Genomic DNA, 18,749 nt, shown 5'->3' on the forward strand with positions numbered 1-18,749 from the left:
TATTTTAACATTTATTTGAAATAGTATAAAAAATAGTTTATTTTCTTTTTTTTAAGCTGCATTTAATCTAGTTATAATAAACAAAATATAAATCACTATACACATATGATAAATATTTTAATACATCCAATAGTCTCACGATATCTAATAATCCTAAGTTTAAGAGTTCGAAACTAAGAATTTATAACAATAAAGTGATTGTTTTTATAAATTTTCTTCTATGTCTATTATAGCATTTATTATCATTAAAAGGATTTATTATAAAACTACATTAGTTAAACGCCAAGAGTTTATAACAACCAAGTGATTTTTTTAATAAATTTTCTTCTATGTCTATTATAGTATTTATTATCATTAAAATGATCTATTATAAAATAATATTAGTTAAACCATTGAGGAAGATTAATCCTGAACTCAAAGGAATTTTGATATGGAAAATATTATTAAACGATCTATTATCATAAAAAGTATTTTTTAGCTTTTTTATAATTATTATTATATTATGAGTCTGGGTGAAAAGTATAGATGTTTATCAAAGAATTTAAAAGAGAGAATTTGTATTGACTTCGTCAGCATTTTTCAATTGAAAATAATTAAGGAATTTATATATTAAGTAAAAATTAAACTAAAAAATTTCCAAGAAATTTTGCCATGCAATATAGAACAGATAACTCAAAGCAAGTGAAGAGACAGAGAAACACAAAAAGATGGAAAAGGTGAAGGTTTTGGTGGTGGGAGGAACAGGGTACTTGGGTCAGCATCTGCTACAAGCCTATGCTCATGCCATTCCCAATGCCAATGGAAATTCTTTTGCTTTCGATCTCGCTTTCACCCACCACTCCTCTCCTCCTCCTCGCCCTCTCTTGGATGCCATTCCTTCCTCCATTTATTTCCAAGTAGATTTGAAAACTGGCGTTGGATTTGAAGCCATTTCCAACACTTTTGGCCAGGTTCTGTTCTCACCCTCTTGACTTGCACTTGGTTATGTTAATGTTCTTGTTTTTAATTTCAATTGGGTGAGGAAAAAACATGATTTTGATTAATGGGTCATTTTGTGAACTTCCTTTTTGGATTAAAGTTTGCGCCTTTTTTTAATATGTTTTTGGTTTATTGCTTCAAGTTAAACTTGGTATCGTTGTTTGGTGATTTTGTGGAGCCTCAAACTGGAAATTGTTTGGTTTGAGTTTCATACGAGATGTCCTTCTCTTCCTCTATCGACTCGCTGAATTACTCCAATGTCGAACAAAATTGAGCCTTTCATCCATTGATGTATCTTAAGGGTATAGCCTTATCCGAACAGAAAATCATTAGAAGAAAACATGAGGATAAAGGATCACATGTTAGCATTTCCTTGTGAATAAAACAATAGTGATCTGTTTCATTGTTGACAATTCTGTTTGTTTATTAATGGCAGCCTGATGTGGTTGTCAATTGTGCTGCCATCTCAGTTCCTCGTGCATGTGAAATTGATCCTGCTACCGCACATGCTATTAACGTGCCATCATCTCTTGTCCAATGGTTGCGAAGCTTTGAAAAGAGAACTACTCTTCTCATTCATCTTTCCACAGATCAAGGTAACGCAATCGTACCTTGATAAATGAAGGTGAAGGAATGGGCATTATGAAAAAGGAAAATATTTTTATAACCTTTTGGAGCCCGTACTCACTTCCCTCTTTCTAATGTTTGTCATTCTTAACTAAAATCTAACATTATCATCGTTGAAATTAGAATATTTTTTGTTTATCCCTTATCCTGTTTTAGCAATACTAAGGGATGAATCATGTTTGGGGTAAAAAAAATTCTTTCTTCATTTATATGTTGTGTTTATTATTCATATCCATGTCTATTTACACTTTGACTTTTAGCATAATTGTAATTTTTGTTTCTTCTCATCAGTTTATGAAGGGGAGAAGTCCTTTTACAAGGAGGATGACATTGCTGTTCCAGTAAATGTTTATGGAAAAACTAAAGTGGCAGCAGAGCAGTTCATTTCAGAAAATTTTCCAAACTTTGCAATTTTGAGAAGCAGTATCATCTATGGGCCACAAACAATCTCGCCAGTTCCCAAATCTCTCCCTATTCAGGTGCTTGTGTAATGTATGTAAATTGTATCATAGACTTCATTGGAAAATCAATGCTTCAAGCATTTAGGTCGATCAAACTCTAGAGGTGGGTGATTTGTGAATTTTGCTTCTTATTGCATGATGGACATGGCATTTATTTCTTATAAGATGGTGGTAGTGCTGTGCTCACCATTTTTCAAACTGCAGTATGAAAAAAAATCATTTTCTCTTCTTTGAATGTGAAAACCTCACAATACTTTTTGTTTATTAAGTCCGTCCACTGGTACCAGTATTTTCAGAAGAATATTACAGTGCAGTAGATTTATCCTCATCTATGTGTGTTCTGTTCTCATTTCTAAAATACTATCTAATTGTTTCAGTGGATTGATGGTACCCTTGCTAAAGGAGAAGAAGTTCAGTTCTTTCATGATGAATTCCGCTGTCCAATTTATGTTAAGGATCTTGTAGCTATCATACTAGCTTTAACTAGCCAATGGATTTCAGGTATAGGGCTTTTACTACCTAAGCTCATGTAGATATATGGTATGCTGATTTCCATTAACTCGTTTTTAAGGTTGCAAAATTATCTATGAAATTGTTTCTATTCTAAAACTGTATATCAACAATGTATGAATTTTCCTTTTGTATAAATATGGCCTTACATAACAATTGTCCCCTCTTGTTCATTAATTATAATTTCATTTGGCTGTTCCACACCTTTTCATTTTAGTTCCCATCTGATACTTTCTTGTATTGTTTGAATAACTTTAAGCTTCAGTATCCCATATTTGCTTTTATGAATTCAACTTTCTGATTCTTGTAACAGAGGGCAAGCAAATGCAATTGTTACTTAATGTTGGTGGAGCTGATAGGGTTTCACGTGTTCAAATGGCTGAGGCTGTTGCACAATTTAGAGGGTATAATACATCCTTAATCAAACCAGTGTCTGCCTCTTCGGTACGTGTTGTGCTCCAATTTATCACAATTTTGTGATATTCAATTAGTAACTGTCTTTCTTTTGTTTATCTGCATTATCTCTGTATACAAAATTAACCTCTAATGCTTCTCCTCAATAAAAACCATTCGAGATTCTGTTTCTTGCATGCCTTAGCTATCAAAGTTTTTTATCACCTTTTGATGGCAATTTCTTAGCCTGATTTAGTTTATTTTCTTCTTTCCCAGACCGTGTTTTATTGGCATGTACTTTTTGTCTTATGTTGCAGGTTGATCGAGGTGTGAAGTCCCCAGCTGACATATCTATGGATATCTCTAGATTGGTTCAAACCCTAAAAATTCATCCTGTTTCATTTAAAGATGGCGTGAGATCAACATTTGCAACCGAAGCTAGGCAATGAGGCAACAAAGATGTTAAACAAGGCTTCCTTGTTAGCATTTGAGTCTTTTTTCCTCCCATTAAGACTGAAATGTGTTCTCAAAAACATTAATCTCTTCCCATATTTGGATTGTTGTAAAATAAATATAGATAAAATCTTGAAAAGGTCCAGTGAAGCCGATTTGTTGGACCTAAAGGGGATTAGAGAAAGGGCAAGTTGCAACCCAAGTCACAAAAACCATCACCAACTGTCATTCACCCATTTCCTCAGACTCCCACAAGTTGGTTTTGACTTTCCATCCCTGTCATTCTCCCAATCATTTTCAAGATACACATTAGTCAGTATAATAACATAATGAACATTTTTATGTATGTTCAGTGATGGGAGAAATATTCGTGTCATCACTATAGGAATTGCCTTCTGATTGCAGGTGGTGTGTTTGTATTCGTTATCCCACTTTCTGATGCAATGAAGGTGAAAGAAAGAAAATGTTGTGATGTTCAACTGGTTTTGAAGTGGAAAAACAAACACTCCAACTATATGAAAGCACCGTGTTAATCCATTTGGCTTGAAACTTTTGACTTGATTAATTTATGCTGATCTTCAATAGTTGTAAACCATACGTTTGGACTTCAAAAAAATAAAAAAAAATCTAAGAAAAGAGGTACACAGAAGTTGGCTCTACGGTTGCATACACGAGTTTGGCCTAATAAAATAAATTGTGGTCAGAATTAAACGGCAGGAAGCAGCTTCTTCTGATGGTCATTATTCATTAAAAACAAAAAGGATAGGGCTATCCAAGAACCTTTGTGGTTAGCATTATTCCAGGATTCTATTCCTTACAAACATCAATCAGTTCCACTTCTCTCACCAATGCTGCAAAACCGTTAATGATGTCTTCTTTTATTGCTCTTCATGGCCTGCATGGCTCTCTTCTTAAATCACAGTTCCTAGGTCAAGATAACCTCACTCATCTTTACCCTCGCAAAAAGGCTTACAACATTCACACTAAACCAGTAACAACACAACCATGTGCTAAATTTGACCTGGTGCAAATCTTGGGAGGAAGAGGACTATGTAATGGAGAAGAAGGCCTTCAGCAAGAGCTAAAGAAGCAAGTCGGTGCTGATGAGAAGACACCATCATCAACAGCAAGTGAGAAGGAACAAGAGGAGAACTCAGCAACACAGGCCTTGGCAAGTGTTGCTGCGGAAGATGGTTTTGACAAGGAACTGATGGGGTTGACTGGGGGGTTTCCAGGGGGTGAGACGGGGTTGAAAAAGTTCATTCAGGAAAACCCTCCTCCAAAACCAGTTCAAGGGAGCAAAAGTGTGAAACTGGCACTGTCAGAGAAGCCAAAACCACCAGAACTGCCTCTGTTGTTGCCAGGGATGATTGCCATTGTAAAGAACCCAAATAACCCTTTTTACATGTACTGTGGGATTGTGCAAAGAATCACAGATGGGAAGGCAGGGGTTCTCTTTGAAGGAGGGAACTGGGACAAGTTGATCACGTTCAGATTGGAAGAACTTGAGCGCAGAGAAAAAGGCCCTCCAATGAAGAACCCCAAGTCTGCTGTTCTTGAACCGTTTCTAGAAAAGAAATCATAGTTCAGCACTTTGTTTTCAACTTGCCAATGATGTTCACTTCTGTGTCATATATGTATGTATCTGCCTTTCTGACAAATAAAGCACAGCTGATGATTGCTCTTAGATGTTCTTTTTTTTTGTTGAAATGGTAAGAAGAAAGAACTTCCTTATGCTGAACATGTATATTTGTGTAAACTTCTGTAAAAAAAAAAGGTTGTATACTTCAGTGAGTTTTAGTGTTCTCTGTGTGTAGCCTAACTCAAGAATCAACTGCAGAATTGTTATATCTGGAAAAAGATTAATCATGACTTTTTATTGAGTGCTAGCTAACACATGATTGGCAAATGACAGCTAAAACCAATGTATATTGTTCTTAAGTAACACTTAAAATTAAAAAGCAAATTGGACTGAACTTTGAAGTAGTCACATGAAAGAGTTTGTATGACTAAGAACTCAGTTTTATTAGAAACAGATTCTACACATACCAAGAGAACCAAGAGAAATGTTGATAATATCCATCATACCAAAAATTTGTAAAAAAATTCAAAATGTTATGTTTTCATATTACAGTTAATGAGTACTAGGAAAACAAATGAATGATATTTAACTCAATTATTATTAAATGTTTCTTATATGTGTAACGATGAACAAGAACGAAAAAAATTTCACCTAAATAATTTTTGTTTTCTAAAATAAAATGCTTGTAGTTTTTTAAGATTTATTTTAAAATTCTTTTTTTTTAAATATTGTTTCTGTTTGTAAAACTGGAATAAACAGAAAAAAAATGAGAATCTTGGTTGCATGGCTATGATGATATTTAGATTTTCAACATGAAACTAAAAAATATATAGATTATTTTCCCTATGAAATTGTTTATTATTTTTCGTGGTTTGTGTTTTTCAGGGAAAAGATGTGATGGGACTTGTAGAAGCACCACATTCAAAAGATTTCTTTGTTTAATTTCTTTTGATGTTTATGATTTTCTTATCATACATAAATTAAATTTAAAGTTGAAAATTATCCACAGTTTTTACATCTTGATGAAGCACTCACTAAGTGCTTCCTCATCTCATGATTACAATAGTGAAGATTCTCATGATCAATGTGGTAGTACTGTTGTAAATCAACTACCATTTGTTCGACCAGCACAAACCTACTCACCGGATGAATTTACCACGATGTTTATCTAGGAACCTGTTTTTTTTTTTTCCTTTTCTGGAAAATGGTTCATTCAACATTTACCACATGGAGTCACAGGTCATTTTGATCTATACACGTTTTCTCTTGAAGAAATCAAGTCTCTACCGAAGAGAGATGTAGAAGTTGTTGTTGTTCAACGTAGTTTAGAGGAGGATGTGCCAAAGGTTCACTCTAGTTCTGTTCTGGGATGGCATTTAGTTGCTATAGAGTTTTTTCCTCAAAGAAAAGTTGAGTTAGACGCAGTGAAACTAGTAATAAACTTAATTTTATTTACAATTAATAGCTTTAATCATATATTATTGGACTGTAATAATGAATAAATTCATTGTTTTAATATAATTGTATTTATTTGGGTCTTAACTATTAGTTGTGTTAATTTTGTATTTTAGAATAGATAGTCTAAGAAAGTATCTACTTTTATGAATGAGCAAAATATGCAAAAGTCTAAGTTACTTAATTGAATCAAAACAGGAAAAAAAATTGAGGAAAAGAATAACAAAATAAAATCTTTTGCAAAATCGCAGAAACAAAATTGGAATCAAATCTTTTGTAAAGTACAAGGAAACATAATCCAAGAATTCTAGAAAGTTGGAAACTAAGAATCTTTTAACAAAATCTAAACCATAATATTTTCCTATAAAAACACACAAGCCTCAACGAGAAAGAATCAAGCTTCATAAGATTTTCTTAGTTTTCTTTGTGATTCTTTTGTTTTGTCTCCGCATGGAAGACTAAACTTCTTTGTGTTATTCCCTTTGTAATTCCTTATTGAATTATGAGGTTTTTGAGAAATGAAATTTTTATTTTGAAATTCTCTATTACAGTTGTGCTATACCATCTAATACCTAGAAAACTGGTTTTTATGAGAGATTGTACTTAAACACATTATTTAGAGTCTTCCTTGTCTTAAACTTTGGTTTCTTAGTTCACATTATTTTGATTAATTTCTTTGATGTATGATTCAAGAGAGAGGAGATAAGCATTCCCATGAAATATATGCATGGAACAAAGTGGGTACTGATTAAACCAGTAGATGCATACTTTATTGGTGAGCTTCAAGTTGAATTTGGTTTAGCTTTGTTTGAAGATTGAGAAAGAACTGGCCTTTAGAGAACCTGTAAAGAGTTCAATGGTGGAAGAACTTGGGGATCGAATGTTTTTTATTTATTGTTTTAATAATTTATTTTATGTTTACTAGTAAACAAATTAAAAAACTGTTTTTTAACTTTTCCTGTTGGCAAATAGATTCTAAACAATGTTTTACTGATTTCACTATTGTATTCGTTGGAAAACAATTTGGGATTATCTAACAACAACTATACTATCATCTTTCTAACGTTAGACGGTTTATCATTGGTTAGACAATCTACGCTGAAATCATTTTAATTTGACAACACAACAACATCTATCAATTGGGAGCAGAGGAAGTTCTTGGTACACATCGGAATGCTTCCATTGAGCCCCCTGAGCCAATTTTTGTTCAAGAGCATCCATCTGTAGATGATCTTCAAGTTCTTGATCAAGAGTCTACAAAACCTAAAGAGATATCTCAACACTTGGAGTTTGTGCTTTCACCTAAACCTTTTTTTCCTGGTAGATTGGTTCAAGATGTTCCCAATGCTATGCTCAACTCAATTCAGTTGATGATCCAATAAGATATGAAATCTGAACGAGACGTTATCCAACAACGTGTAATAGAGATGGAAGAGAGAATGCAAAGACAAACAAAACATATTGTTGCATCCTTTACTACTCAAATACAAAATTCTTTTACAAAAATCCTCAATCAATGAAGAGCACAGTTTGCACCACAATAACCCTTCAACCCACATCCATGATTATCTCTTCCTTGAACCCTTTTGACAGAAAATGGTTGTGTTCTTCTTGTTTGTTCTAGTTGTTCTTGTTTTTTAGTTCCTTTATGAACTCTTTCTGTGTTATATTTATTGTGCTTAGTTGATTTTGTTTATGTACACAAACACATGAACATATAATACAACATGTTTCTTTGTTTCTTCTTCTTTTTGTGCATAATCTCCAATACTCTTATTAATGTTTTTGTATTGTTATTAGAATTTATAATTTTTGTCATCATAAAAAAGAATTATTAAGATACTAGATGGTCTAATAATCTATAGACGGTTTAATACCCTATTAGACAGTCTTGGAAGATTAAAAAAATTTGAATTATTTTCTAGAAATAGGTTGTAGAACAAACTTGAGGATGTAGTTCAGTTTAGACTATTCATATAAATAAATCATTGAAAAAGGAAATAAAAAAGAAAAAGATATGCAAGAGCACATAAAAAAAAGAAAAAGTTTAATCTTGTACCACACACTACATGGAATGGTACATAACTAATTCGATATATTTTTTCTTAGTGTGTCACAAAGGCTACTGCACCCAAAACATTATTAACATAAGCAAACTTTACAACCGTCATCCATACTATATTTTACATGATTTTCATGACAATGAATACAATGACAATTTTGTCAAAACAAAATGAATCAAGTTTTGTGTGAAAAAAGTGGGTCAAAAACCTAAACAAACATTCAAACAACATTATTATCAATGTTAAAATCATATCAATTGACTCACTTTGTCACTCCTAACGATAATATAAAATATAAAAATAATTTTTCTTCAATAATTTTTATCCTCACTTTTGTTCTAACCCAAGGGTGCAACTCTTACAACCTAAATAAGTTTGCAAAATGTAAAAATACCGTATAAAACACAATATAAATAATTTTTTTACCATAATATCATATCATTCAATCATTCCAAAATGTGTCAAAAAAATTAACAACATCACATTTCTGCTTTCTCACAAGCATAATAACTTTTATTGTGTTTCACCAACATTAAACATTTTAAGTACACATCCATTGCAACAAAACTTAAAAAAATACACTAACTAAATCCTTGTTAACATATTTTTTACAAACATATAAACTAAATCCTACATATGCTAAACCAATTTTCAATTCACTTGTTTATACCAATTCCAATTTTATATACATTCATAAACATAAGTAAAATTTCCAAACACGCGATTAGGTAACACAACCATAACTTAAGGCTAAAAGGGTTTCGAAGCCACTAATCTTCGTACAAAAGGTCGTCTTCTGAGGGATACAAATCTTGTGCAATTTCCATTTGCACACTCTCTTTGTAAAATGGACAAAGACAAATTCCAATAAGTTGATTCAAGGAAATACTATTGTTCTATACTAGATTTGAATGTTTTGGTGCTAGATAGAAACTCGATATACCTTGCAGTTGTGTCAAAATGCTTCATACCCTTGGATACGAAGGTAAAATGTCAGTGAACACATTTCTAGAAGCTAAATGTTATTTTTCTTTTATATATATGTGGCTTATACACTGTTTAATTGCATTGAAATTTTTGCAACCTCAATTTAAGAGGTTCCACAACGATGCCTGTGATATATTAACTTTGAAAGTCAATATGATTATTTGTTGTGAATTAAGTGAAGATAAACTAATCACATTCTTAATATCTGTTTGGGCTATTAGTCAACAATGTTCACTGTTTGGTGAACTACATTTACACCCGTTATGTTTTATTAGTTTTGTTAATATTACTTTCGAGACTCCTTTATTGTTTGACAATACTTTTATCCCATTTGATTTAACAACACTAGGTTGTCATTTCATTTTGATGTTCAATGACCAATCTATCAGTTAGAATAGTTTATATTATCTTTTGAACCAAAAGTTGTTTTGTGTTGTATCTATCGGGAACTTATTTACAAATTTTGACACATATTTTGCATAAACAAAATTTCTAAATAAGTATAAACTCTATATAAATATAAATTTTAAATTATTTAATATCCTACCAAACATGTCATACATTAGGTCTATACCAAACTTGTCATAATTTTGGGGTGAAGCTAAAAGTTATTTTGCTTTTTTTATATATGTGGCTTATACACTGTTTAATTGCATTCAAATTTTTGCAACCTCAACTTCAGATGTTCCACAATGATGTTTGTGATAAATTAACTTTGAAAGTCAATCTGATTATTTGTTGTGAATTAAATGTGTATAAACTAATCATATTCATAATCTTTGTGTTGTGTTGTTAGTCAACAATGTTCACTGTTTGGTGAACTATATTTACATCCATTGTGTTTTATTAGTTTTGTTAATATTACTTTTGAGACTCCTCTGTTGTTTGACAATAATTTTATGGGTTTTTGACTATTATGGGGTTTTTTTTTGTTTTTACTAAAATGGGGTCTATTTAAAAAAATTACAAATTTAGGCAAGTAGTGCCAATTTGACACGACTTCATATAATTTGACACGACTCTGCCATGTCATACTGAAGTCGTGCCAACTTGGCACGACTTCTGCCACGTCATAACTTTTTTTTAAAATTTTATTGTTTATATATTGGGTAGTAAGTTATGTAATGTTAAAAATTAATTTGATACATAATTTTCTAAGAGTGTTAGTTTTAAGGAAAATAAATTGGATAATCGTGTATCACAATTTTATTGTTTTTCTGAAGTAATAATTTTTTTTTATCACAATTCAAATAATACATTTTTTAAACCTGTTTATTTTTTTAATGTCATTTATATTAAAATATAAAAAGGTATAAGTACTGTAATTATTTTGAAATAATTAAATAATTTAAAAATAATTATATAAATTTTAAATAAGTCAAATAATATAAATAATTTGTAATTATTTTGAAATAATTAAATAATTTAAAAATAATTATATATCCAATTTTTGGTTCCTTAAAACTAACACTCTTAGAAAATTATGTATCAAATTAATTTTTAACATTACATAACTTACTACCCAATATATAAATAATATTTTTTTTTTAAAAAAATATGACATGGCATGACTTCAGTATGACAAGGCAGAAGTCGTGCCAAGTTGGCACGACTTTAGTATGACATGACAGAGTCGTGTCAAATTGGAACGATTTGTGCATATGAAGTCGTGCCAAATTGGCACGACTTGCCTAAATTTGTAATTTTTTTTAAACAGACCCCATTTTGGTAAAAAAAAATAACCCCATCATGGTCAAAAATCTTAATTTTATCCCACTTCATTTAACAAGACTAGGTTGTTATTTTATTTTGATGTTCAATGACCAATCTATCAGTTAGAATAGTTTATATTATCGTTTGAACCAAAAGTTTTGTGTTGTATCTATCTGGAACATGTTTACAACTTGACACATATTTTGCATAAACAAAATTTCTAAATAAGTATAAATTTTAAATTATTTACCAAACTTGTCATAAATTTTAGGTGAAGCTAAAAGTTATTTTGCTTTTATATATGTGTGGCTTATACATTGTTTAATTGCATAGAAATATTTGCAACCTCAATTTCAGATGTTCCACAATGGTATCTGTGACATATTAACGTTGAAAGTCATTATGATTATTTGTTGTGAATTAAGTGAGGATAAACTAATCACATTCATAATCTTTGTGTAGTGTTGTGTTATTAGTCAACAATGTTTACTATTTGATGAACTACATCCACACCTGTTGTGTTTTATTTTTTTTGTTAATATTACTTTCAAGACTCCTCTATTGTTTGACAATACTTTTATCCCACTTTATTTAACAAGATTAGGTTGTCGTTTTATTTTGATGTTCAATTACCAATTTATTAATTAGAATAGTTTATATTATATTTTGAACCAAAAACTATTTTGTGTTGTATCTATGTGCCACTTAGTATCCTAGAGGTTTCTTTTTTTTGTCTTTTCTTAAGCTTTTGTGTAAGCATCTAATCCTTATAAAATATATGAAAAAGAATAAACGGTGATCAACTTAGGAATAATGTATGTGAATTTCATAGTGATATAAAAGTCTTGTCTACTTTTATAAATTTATACATACTTATCTTAATTATTAATTAAATTTTCTACCTTTAATAATTATATAGCATATTTTTTTATGGATATATTGTATTTTTTTTAATTTTCAAGTAGATAAAATAATGGCATGTTAGCATGTGGACCTGAAATAGATCAATACAAAAAAATTAAGTCTCATTTTTAAATAATTTAGTAATTTTCCTCATGATTAATCGTAGTTATTTTTTTTCATTTCCATTTATTCAAGTTTTCTATATGTTGTCTTTTACTATCCTTTGATTGCAGTTACACTTGGCTTAACACAAGGCATTTAAAGTATCTTCATTCCCATGTTGAACCTCAAATTCAACATTGTGAAGCTTATACAGCTTAGCAAAAGCATTGTTCCACATTATGAGGATTTTGACGCAAAACCACACTGTTAGCCAACTCTACCCTCCTCTCCATAAGGTAATCAAACCGAGCCAACCACAAGTGTACTTCATTCTTGTCATTCAACCAAAACCCATGTAAAATCTTCACCCTCATCATCTTTTTCATCACTCAACTCCATTTTGTAAGCGACCATGCTCTTTTCAAACTGCGAGTATGAATCAAATATATATAACACTGAAATCCCTGACAGTGATAATAGTAGACATACCCTCTTCAAACACATCCCTAGCCTTCTCATGCAAATGTAATACTCTTCCAAAGCCCACCCACCTCTTCAGTGAACTCGCACCCCTATGATAGCATCCACATTCAACCCAGAAATCTCATTGGCGAGTGAGCAAATCGCTTAACTCCAACTAGAGTCGGTGCTTGGTCTTACCCTTAATGGAGTAAAACTGAAAACCAGCTAGTGTCTCGGAATCCCAAAACGGCAGACAATGTTCTTCCACACGAAATGTTGGACTTTGTGAGCGATTATTTGTATTACCGGTTCAACTTCAAGCTACTTAGTAAAGTACTCAATGACGACAATGAGGCATTTCATATGGCGTATGGCCAAAGGGAAAGGGCCCAAAATTTCTATTCCCCGCATATGGAAAGACCATGGGTTGTAAATCGATCGTGACTCCTCGGCTGGGGCATGACACCAATTGGCATGCTTCTGACATTGTTCACATCGCTGGACATATTTCCTACAATCTTCCTTCATCGTCGTCCAATATTACCCTGCTCGAATGATTTCCAACGAGAGAGCTCGCTCACCAATGTGGCTGCCACAAATGCCCTCGTGAAGCTCGGGCATTATCCGGGTGCATTGGTATCCACTTACACAGGTGAGGAGTGGATGAGTATAACCGTAACAAAATTGGTTCCCATCTATCAGGGTATATTGACCTGCGTTCCTTTGGAAAATCTTGGCTTTTGCGGGCTCAGAGGGAAGTAATCCATCGGCAAGATACCGCTTGTAAGGCGTTAACCAAGTATCTATGGTACTGATCTGCATAACCTCAAAAGGTTCATCTTCGGGCAGCTCATGGATAGTTATTCTTGGGACTTTCAGGGTTTCTTGGACCATCGATCAATGCTTTCTCCCCTCCTCTGGGCTGATTTGCCAGACCTCTAGGTGGTCAACCTCGGAAAGTCCTTCTACGGTTGTCTTAGGCGATTTCAAGGTCTCCTGGATTACCGACCTTTGTCGACCTCTTTTTCTCGAGCTAGCCAACTTAGACAACAAGTCTGCTCAAGATTTTTGTTCTCTTGGGACATGAACAAGATCGAATGCGGAAAAAGTTGCTCTTAAGATCTTCACATACCTGAGGTACGAGGCCAGTTGCAGGTCCTTAGCCTGATACTCGCCTGTGACTTGCCCGGTTACGAGCAGTGAGTCACTTTTCACCAACAAACGTTGAGCTCCCAATTCCTTTGCCAACAACATTTCTGCTATCTAGGCCCCGTACTCATCTTGGTTGTTGCTCGCCTTGAATGCAAACTTAAGGAGTTGTCGATTAAGAGCCCGTTTGGTCCTTCTAGAATGACTCCAGCTTCGCTCCCTTGTAGGTTAGAGGACCAATTGGAAATCATTAGGGTTAGGCTGGGAGTCCTTGGATGAAAGCTCTACCATGAAGTCTGTGTATACCTGACCTTTAATTGGCCATCGTGGTTCGTATTGTATGTCGAATTCAAACAACCCAACCGCCCTACGAACCATCTGACCTGCAATGTCAGGCTTTTGCAGAACCTTACGTATAGGTAGGTCGGTCATTACAGTTACAGTGAAACTTTGGAAGTAATGACGAAGTCGCCGAGCTGTGAACACCACAACTAGAGCAGCCTTCTCGATAGCTTAGTACCGAACCTCTAGTCCTTGTAGCACCTTGCTTATGAAATAGACTGGCTTCTGCACCTTCTCTTGTTCTTGCAGGAAAATTGAGTTGATGGCTCGATATGTTATTGAAAAATACATACGAATAGGAATACCTGGAGTCGGTTTACCGAGAACTGGGGGGGGGGACTAGCAAAGTATTCCTATAGTTTGACAAAAGCCTTTTCACATTCATCAGTTCATGTGAAACAGTTATTATTCTTAAGGCATTAGAAATAAGGAAACCCTTTTTCTCCACTGGTTAATAAGAAATGAGATAGGGCAACCATGTGCCCGGTTGATTTTTGCATTTCCTTCATATTAGCCGAACTTCTCATTTCTATAATCGTTGTACATTTATCCGTTTTCGTCTCTATACCCCTCTCGGTTAACAGGAAACCTAGGAATTTCCCTGCTTCAACTTCAAACACACATTTATCAGGGTTTAGCTTGAGATTGCACCTTGCTATCGTGGAGAATAGCTCCTCCAAGTTAGTAACAGGCTGGTCTTCCTTCTCTGAGATGACGAGCATGTCATCCACATATGCTTGAAAAGATCTGATCCATGAGTCTTTTATAGGTCGTCCCAGCGTTTTTCAGGCTGAAAGGCATGGCCTTGTAACAATAACCGACAACCTCAACCATAAAATTCGTCTTACTCTCATCCTTTGGGTGCATACGAATCTGATTGTACAATGAAAATGCATCTAGAAAACTCAACAAATGACACCCTGAGGTGTTGTCTACCAAGGAGTCTATGCTCGGTAAAGGATAAGAGTCCTTGGGACAAGCCTTATTTAAATCGGTGAAGTCAACACACATCCTCCACTTCCCATTTGCCTTTTTCACCATTAAGACATTCGCCAACCACTCAGGGTATTGGATTTCCCTTATGTGGCGAGTAGCAAAAAGTTTATGAGTTTCTTTTTGAATGGCGAGGCGTTTTTCTTCATTGAATTTCCTTCGTCTCTGGACCACGGGTTTAACCTTCTTGTCCATGGTAAGCCGGTGGCATAAAAAATCTGGATCTATTTTAGGCATATCCGTTGACGATCATGCAAAAGCATTAGTATTTTCCGAGATGACGTCGACTATTTTATCCTCTAATTCTTTGCAAAGCGAGGCGCCAAGCTTGAATTTCTTTCCATTTATCTCCCTCTCCTGAACTTCTTCAACAGGCCCAGGTCGTCTCTCATCGCTGATGTCAACCTCTGCCATCTATCCTGACTCCCCTAGTTGGATAGTAACTGCGTAGGTTCCCTTGTGATTTTTCAAACTACTCTCGTATCACTTTCGTGCCATGTTCTGGTAAGCTTTTATCATGCTTATTGATAAGTGTCTAATTTCAGTAATATTTCTTATTAAAATATAGGTACTTGTGAGGATATATTTCTCTTTTACATATAAAATAATCCTTAATTTATGAATTTATACACTTTTATATTTTTTTATGAGATTTATTTGAAAAAAGAGCTTTTTATTCCTAAATTTGGTGTTAATTGTAGGTTTCTAGGGAAGATTGGAGATTTGAATTAAAGAGGAATGATTTGAGCTAAAAAGAGAAAGCTAGACGGTCTCAGAATGCATAAAAGCATCGAAAAAAGCCAATTTTGCAATAGGGATTCTCACTTAAGCGAGATATTTTCGCTTAAGCGAGAATGCTCCAGGACAATTTTCTAAAATTGACGCCTTTCTCGCTCAAGTCAGACAAATTGGGTCTTTTTTATGTTTAGTCACTTTGCCCATCAACACGACACAGGAAGCCACCTAACCCTAGTAAATTAGGTTAAATAGGGGGCTAGAGACTCAACCCTAGGGTGCGAGATTAAGAGGAAAACACCATTGAGTGAATTGTAACAAATTGGGAGAATGGAAGGTGCTAGAAGTATGCATGGCCAATTTTACCCTTTGAGATTGGGAGTAATTTGTTCGAACTCTTATGTATTGAGGTGATATTTAAATATTTAATATTATGTTCTTAATTGATTATTGGTATTGTTGTTTTGCTTCTAAATAGTTGACATTTTTTTGAATCTTAAATATGACTGAGAGGTATTTTTAGGGTTCTAACCTAAACAACAATACTTAACATATTTGAGTGTTAAAGATAAACTTGAAATGTTAATTGTCATTAATGTTTGAGTGTGATTCTAAGTTATTTTTATAAGTATGCGAGAGATCGATATATAGGAAACATTCTTAAGAATTTTATATGCGAGACATTGATATAAATGAATTTTCTACGGGCATCAATTTTAATCAAAGAACTTAATATTAACATGCTAATCAAAATACATAAGAGTGAGAAAGATGAAACCTAATCCCTATTTTTCCAACTTCAAGCAACCAATTATTTGTTTGTTTTCTTATTGATCATTACCAACACAATCACTTTCAACACACTTTTTATTGTTCTGTTTATATTCAGCAAACATTGTACTTGATAATTTAACTATTCCTTGTGGGATCGATATCCGTTCTTAGGGACAATTATTACTTCTGACAACTTGGTGCCCTAAAAGTAGGTTGTGTGCGGAAGATGCATTGACGACGATGTACTTGACAATAATCATCCTAACTGCACTTTTATTAGAGAAGGTTGTCCTCAGCTTGACGTATCCTTGTACTTCCACCTGGTCGTCTACGAAGCCGGCCAAACAGCCATCATAAGGCCTTAACTGATCAGGAGATATTCGTAAATTTGTAAACTCCTCATGGATCGGAGTTTCATGTGTTTGCTCCATGGACCTCCTGGCTTCTCCTTTTTGGCTCCTCCTGGTTGACCTCGAGATATTCCTTCAAGAAACCTCTTTGACTAAATTAGCCAGTTGATGACATGCCTATAGGCCTTGTGAAAGTCGCACCAGGTATTTCTTCACGATCCCAAGAACCGATCTATCCTTTTTGGAAACTTTGGACTATCTGTTACCCCTTCCATGCCTATGAGTTCTTTACAGGGTACTCGGAATTTAGGCTTGATCGTCGTCTCCTCCCTAGCCTTTCTCTTAGGCTCGTGCTTCTTGGCAACATACGGGACATACCTCATATTCGTTCTCTTCTCGGTGGGTGCTTCATTGCTCCTGGCAAAACGATCTTGGTTATTTTCCTTGTGCTTGAGTTGTTTTGACTGTGAGCTGCCATTTTTCCTGAGCATGACCTCTTCAACCTCGATATGGGTTGTAGCTCATTCACGCACCTCGAATAACGTCTCTGTCTATAGTTTAAAAATACCATTACACATAAATTCAACCCATAAACAGATATAAATAAAAAGTAAAAGAAACCGTAAATAAGAGGGTGGGTTCAAATTATTATGAAAGAAAACCAACCTACAAAAGGCACCCCTAAAAATACTTACATTGTTGGAGGTCTATGTTTCTCAAATAATTTAGTGACAATCCAAATCCATAAATGCTAAGAAAAACCAAGTATCACGAGTCCTAGGAATGCAAACAAAACCAAATGTAAATGACATTGTTAAACATGGTTTTGGTTGTATGCCAAATGGGATAAGGTGTGATCATACTTATATCAATCATGTAGGTCGAAGTGAGAGTGGTTAATGTGATGCACATGACTAGTGACAAAAGCCATGTGAAAAATCTATTATTCATAGGGAAGTCACTAACAAGTAAGAGACATACAGTTAAGGATGAAACTAAGCATATAGTGTTTGATATAAGGAATATGAAATATTCATTTGGGTAAATTATAGCTAAGACAGATTGACCAGGGCATGAATTACCATTTAATTTTTTTGGACATTTCACATATCTACTCTCTACTGCTGGTCTAACACCACCTAGTGGATTGATAGAATTTTGAAAGGTGATGGTTGTGATTATGGTAGCAGCCAAACTCATATTCCCTCTCATGTGAGTCACCCATTCATCCTTGTTCTTGATTGTCATCCAATTTACCATTTTTTCTATACCTTTTTTTCCACCACTTCTTCTCTTTTGTCAAGTTTTTCCCCATTGTAACTGTCAAGTTTTCCTCCATTGTAGTTGTCAAGTTTTCCTCCATTATAGCTGTCAAGTTTTCCTCCATTATAGTTGTCAAGTTTTTCTCAATTGTAGCTGTCAAGTTTTCCTCCATTGTCAAGTTTTCCTCCATTGATAATTATTATTTCCGTAATACTTCACTCAAGTTTGTAGGTAAAGATAACGAACCCCCAACTTGTGTCGCAGCGACCAAAAATGTTTCTTATCTAGTGTCTTCATAAAAGTATCTGCGAACTGGTACTATGTCGGTACATATGAGGGACTGATTATCAGAGCTATAAAACTTATATTATTCTTTCTTTACTGATAAGTTACAATCGGTTATGGATAGAAAACATCTAAATTATTATAACATGGTTTTGATTGTATGCCAAAT

General features: G+C 33.8%; 2 protein-coding genes and 1 non-coding gene across 4 annotated transcripts; 2 read left to right on the plus strand and 1 right to left on the minus strand.

The window, feature by feature from the left end:
- Positions 1–635: 635 nt before the first annotated feature.
- On the plus strand, positions 636–5,109 carry LOC137818703 (NAD(P)-binding Rossmann-fold superfamily protein). Of its 2 annotated transcripts, none has more exons than XM_068622271.1 (6): positions 636–950; positions 1,415–1,574; positions 1,897–2,084; positions 2,444–2,567; positions 2,890–3,020; positions 3,287–5,109. In XM_068622271.1, exons 1-6 carry the CDS (start codon positions 708–710, stop codon positions 3,416–3,418), a joined length of 978 nt encoding a protein of 325 aa, XP_068478372.1. In that variant the 5' UTR covers positions 636–707; the 3' UTR covers positions 3,419–5,109. The 2 variants fall into 2 exon arrangements, 1 of the variants encoding a protein (XP_068478372.1); XR_011082125.2 differs by having other exon boundaries at positions 668–950; positions 1,897–2,169; positions 3,287–3,971.
- NDHS (NAD(P)H-quinone oxidoreductase subunit S) lies at positions 4,023–5,109 on the plus strand. Its single transcript, XM_068622272.2, has one exon. It carries the CDS (start codon positions 4,288–4,290, stop codon positions 5,005–5,007), a length of 720 nt encoding a protein of 239 aa, XP_068478373.1. The 5' UTR covers positions 4,023–4,287; the 3' UTR covers positions 5,008–5,109.
- A 12,674-nt stretch (positions 5,110–17,783) lies between these two features.
- Positions 17,784–18,485, minus strand: LOC137817982 (uncharacterized). Its single transcript, XR_016516158.1, has one exon. It is a non-coding gene; the product is annotated as an uncharacterized LOC137817982 (transcript).
- Positions 18,486–18,749: the final 264 nt, after the last annotated feature.

This window comes from Phaseolus vulgaris, chromosome 10, assembly GCF_051622355.1.
Source record: "Phaseolus vulgaris cultivar YP4 chromosome 10, ASM5162235v1, whole genome shotgun sequence".
Lineage (NCBI taxonomy): Eukaryota > Viridiplantae > Streptophyta > Magnoliopsida > Fabales > Fabaceae > Phaseolus > Phaseolus vulgaris.